This window comes from Hipposideros armiger, unplaced genomic scaffold (genome assembly GCF_001890085.2).
Source record: "Hipposideros armiger isolate ML-2016 unplaced genomic scaffold, ASM189008v1 scaffold_15, whole genome shotgun sequence".
In the NCBI taxonomy this organism is placed as follows: Eukaryota; Metazoa; Chordata; class Mammalia; order Chiroptera; family Hipposideridae; genus Hipposideros; species Hipposideros armiger.
In genome coordinates, this window is record NW_017731365.1 from 4,752,255 (window position 1) to 4,756,669 (window position 4,415).

The window sequence follows — 4,415 nt, forward strand, 5'->3', positions numbered from 1 at the left end:
ATTTATTTATATAAAGAACAAAGATCAATCAATGATATATTGACCATTTTGTTCGATAACCTTTTGCCATCTTTCAGTGAGCTTCATAATTCCTCATTCATAGAAGGACCTGTCTTTATTTGCGCAAAACTGAACAAGGTGCTGATTTACAGCCTCATCTGAATTGAATGTTATACCCCCACGCAAGGAGTTTTGAAGAGAGAGAAACAAGTGGAAGTCTCATGGCGCAAGGTCAGGTGAGTATGGTGGATATGGCAACACATCCCATCCAAGCTCCAATAATTTTTGACAGTGATCAAACTTGTGTGTGGTCACGCGCTGTCGCAATAGAACACAACTCCTTTACAATTAACAAGCTCTGGACGTTTCTGGATGATGGATTCATTCAAGCTGTCCAATTGCCAACAGTACACATTCAAATTGATTGTTTGGTTCCTTGATAGGAGCTCGAAAAACACGACACCTTTAAAATCCCACCACACTGAGAGCATAACCTTCCGCTGATGAATGTCTGCTTTTGATGTTGTTTGAGGCGAATCATCACGTCGGGATCAAGACCATTTATGCACCACATTGTGGTAAACAGTCCACTTCTCATCACCAGTTATCAGTCGCTTCAAAATAGGATCATTTTCCTCACATTTAATAAGCATATTGCAGATGTTTATACGCGCCGTCAAACAAACTTCTTTGAGTTCACGCGGAACCTAAATATCGAGCATGCTTACGTATCCCAGCTTCTTCCAGTGGTTGTGAACGCTTGAATGATGGATGTTCAATGTTTCTGCAATCTCTCGTGTTGTGTAACGTGGGTTTGACTGGATCAATGCCTTTACTTTGTTGTCATCAACCTCGGTGGGCCTCACTGACCGAGGAGCGTCACTGAGATCGAAATCACCAGCACGGAATTTCGTGAACCATCATTGGCACTCACGTTCTTGTAGAGCATTGTCACCATAAACTTTATGCAACTTTTCACAAGCTTGACGCGCATTCTTCCCTTTATGGAAGTAAAACAGTAAAATATGGCAAAAATGCAGAGTTTGGTCTTCCATCTTCAACTTGCTGTAAAATCTCCAAAGCTCAACCAAGTCGCTCAATTTTTTTTTTAGAATGAAGCTAGAACTGTCAGCTGTCAAATGACATAGCAATAACATAGATGCGAACGACTCTAGTACTTCCAAAAATGAACTAGCGCTATCTGTTGCAAACATGTGTCATGACTTTTCCAACAACCCAATATCTTATACAGATGTTGTGAAGATAAAATGGAGATAGTACAATCTAAGCACAGCACCAGGCAAGAGTAATAGCTGAACAAAAGCTAGTTACAATTTCCCCGGAAACAATGCAACCTTAAATTTTGGAAATAAAATCTTACTTAGATCAGAGGTTTGTTACAGCCTGGTCTATGGACCTTCTGGGGACCGGTCCAGGAGGTCAAAACATTTTTATAATAGTTAGATGATGATATTTATCTTTTTCACCTCAATGACATTTGCACTGATGGTACAAAAGCAATGATAGGTAAAACTGCAAGCACCTTAACATGAATTAAGGCAGCAGCATCAAATTGTACTTACTACTAGTAGTACGCATATCTTCACTACACAGTTTTTTAAATAAAAAAGAAACAGTTTCATTTATCCTTCACGAGGCATTAAAATTAACTGTATTAAATCCCAGTGCTTGAGTGCGTGTCTTTTTAATCTTCTGTGATGAAACTAGCAGTATGTATAAAGCACTTGGGCTACATACTGAAATAGACAGCTGCCTAGAGGAAAAGTACTTGTGGGGTTCAATGAGTTGTGAGTTGCACTAGCTTCCTTGTCCATGGAACATAATTTTGACTTGAAAGAACAACTGACAGACAAATTATAGTTATTCAGACTTGGCTATTTGGTAGACATTTTTACAAAAAAGAACTTAAAGGGAAAAAATTACCAGTATTTTCTGCTAATAATAAAATTTAGGCTTTCAAATGAAAATCCAAATTTTAGAAAACCCAAATTTTAGAAAACATGTACCTGCCTCCATGAGCTTGACAGCTCCCCCAATACTTAAAGATTTCGATTAAGCTAGCAGTGATATTAACAGGTATTTTTAATATTACATAATAAAATATATCAACATTTGGAAGGTCTGTATAACTCAGTGAAACAATATTTTGTAAATGACCAAAATTACAAAATTATCCATGAGTTAAAGATCCAGGCAAACTACAGGACAGACCTCTGGATTTTAATATAACAAGAGTATGAAATATTCATTGATATAGTTTCAGATTTCACATTGCAACTGACATTTTTAAGAACCTATGACCTGTCAAGTTTTATTTTAGTATCAAATATCCAGAATTATCTAAAAAGGCCGTTAAAGTACTCCTTAATTTTCCAACTACGTTTTTGCAAGAGGCCAGATTTTCTTAATACTTCGATCAAAACAATGTATCACGATAGATTGAACAGAGAAGCAGAAATGGAAACTCAGCTGTCTTATATTAATTTACAAAAATGTAAAACAATGCCTATCTTCTCATTACATTTTTTGGATTTGGAAAATAGAGTGATTTTTCATGAAAAAAATGTTATTTATATAAAACAAAAATTATTTTATTACTATTATTTTTAATGAACTAACAAATCTTAAATTTCTCAGTTTTAATTTCTAATAAAGTAAATATTTATACATATAACCCATATAAACAAAAGCTCTTTGGGGTATTCAATGATTTTTAAGAAATTAAAGAGATTATGAAACCAAACAGTTTGAGAACTGCTATCTTTTTGTTTCTGTTCACAAAGTTCAAAAGTAATCTACCCCATGCCTAGTAGTTTTCCAACATGGTAAATGTATTTGGATAGTTATGACTTAGAACACAAAGTCACTGATCCATACAGGTATCAAATTTTAACCTGCTAGAAATGTTTTGGGACATCCTAGCATATGATTTCCTGTTAGGTAACCATGTGTTCCTAGTCTTTAGGGCAGGATCAGCAGGCCCTTTATGCACATGCCAGGTATCTAGGAAAAGGAAAATCTGGTCCAGACACACAAAAAGACTGATTCTATAGCATTTTTCTTCCTTTACCCTCAAGTTTCACTTCCAATTGAACTGAGATAGGAGATCATTGAGATTATCGATTCAAACAGAGATAAGACAAACCTTACAAGAGATCCTCTAGAAAAGCAAATCAATTTGGGGCCTGCCTATAGACACGTTTTCTCTAGAGGGTTTCTGGTTCAGTGTGAGCTCCATTTTATCCTGCCCAACTGAAAAGACCACACAAAAACAAACTTCTAATTCAAGCTGGGTTCCTCGGCACACCAAAGGCCTTGGGTAGACTAATAAATGGCATTAACATTGGAAATGGTTCTAGGCTAGCCTCAGAAATAGCCTGGAGTGCAGACTGAGAATCCCTAAAATGGACCTAGGTATAGTAATAATTAAAAAAAAAAAAATAGTAAACATTTTTTTATGTATGTTTTGATGTTAGTATGTGCCAAGCACTGTTCTAAGCATTTTATAGAGATTAATTTAATCCTAATAATCTTATGATGTTTATACAGTTATCATCACCATTTTGTCCTGGTAGTAACTATAATTGATCTGCATTAATTCACTTTTGAAACTACCATCCTAAAATGCCATCCTTCCTGCCTCCTGTTATCCTGGAAAACATGAAGGATGCACTGAATTCTATAAAAACTAGACTGCCACTATCAACATGCACCATCCAAGAAACTCAATAATTATAAGACTAAAAGTCTAATACTTTTTCCTACAACAGATCTTCTTTCAAGATATCAGCTTGCTATCTAAAAAAAAGAAGAAGAATTGACACACACTTTACAATACAAAGATCTCAAAGAAAAAGAATCAAAATTAGTTGAACTTCTAGGGATGCTTTTAGGCACCTCCTGAGTGAAACAAAGAAATATTCCAGAAACATACCTGTTGGAGCCATCTTTCATATGGACTTTGGCATAAAGAACATCCACCATGCCAGGATCATCGTTCATGTATTCTATCCCTTCCATCTCCACTTCCAGGGGTTTGCCCCCAGTAATGTCGCTGCAAAGGAAAAAACATTAAATTTTTATAACTATTTAAGCTAAGAGGAATATTATATTTTGAAATATGGTTAATATGCATAGTCAAACTTTACAAAAATGAAGTTCCTAGGTTTTGTAAACTAACATTATGTACTTTCAAAATTAATACATGTTTAATGCACATAAACTAGAAACACTAGTATTTCCAAAGTCATATTAGCACTAAGAGAAAGCCAAGCAATGACAGTTTTGATTGACAAACTCACTTACTGTGTTGCCATCTCTGAGGATTTACGTCATTATTTCTACAAGTTGCAAACAGCATTTTACTCATATAACAATGGTAGAGGTGTAAGCTG

General features: G+C 35.4%; 1 protein-coding gene across 5 annotated transcripts in view; it reads right to left on the reverse strand.

The window, feature by feature from the left end:
* ASCC1 (activating signal cointegrator 1 complex subunit 1) overlaps nt 1-4,415 on the reverse strand; it is a 124,827-nt gene that overhangs the window by 64,863 nt on the left and 55,549 nt on the right. For all 5 annotated transcript variants that reach the window (XM_019625483.1, XM_019625509.1, XM_019625500.1 and 2 more), the window contains exon 7: nt 3,956-4,075. In XM_019625483.1, coding sequence (XP_019481028.1) covers nt 3,956-4,075 — 120 coding nt within the window. The remainder of the gene's footprint in view (nt 1-3,955; nt 4,076-4,415) is intronic.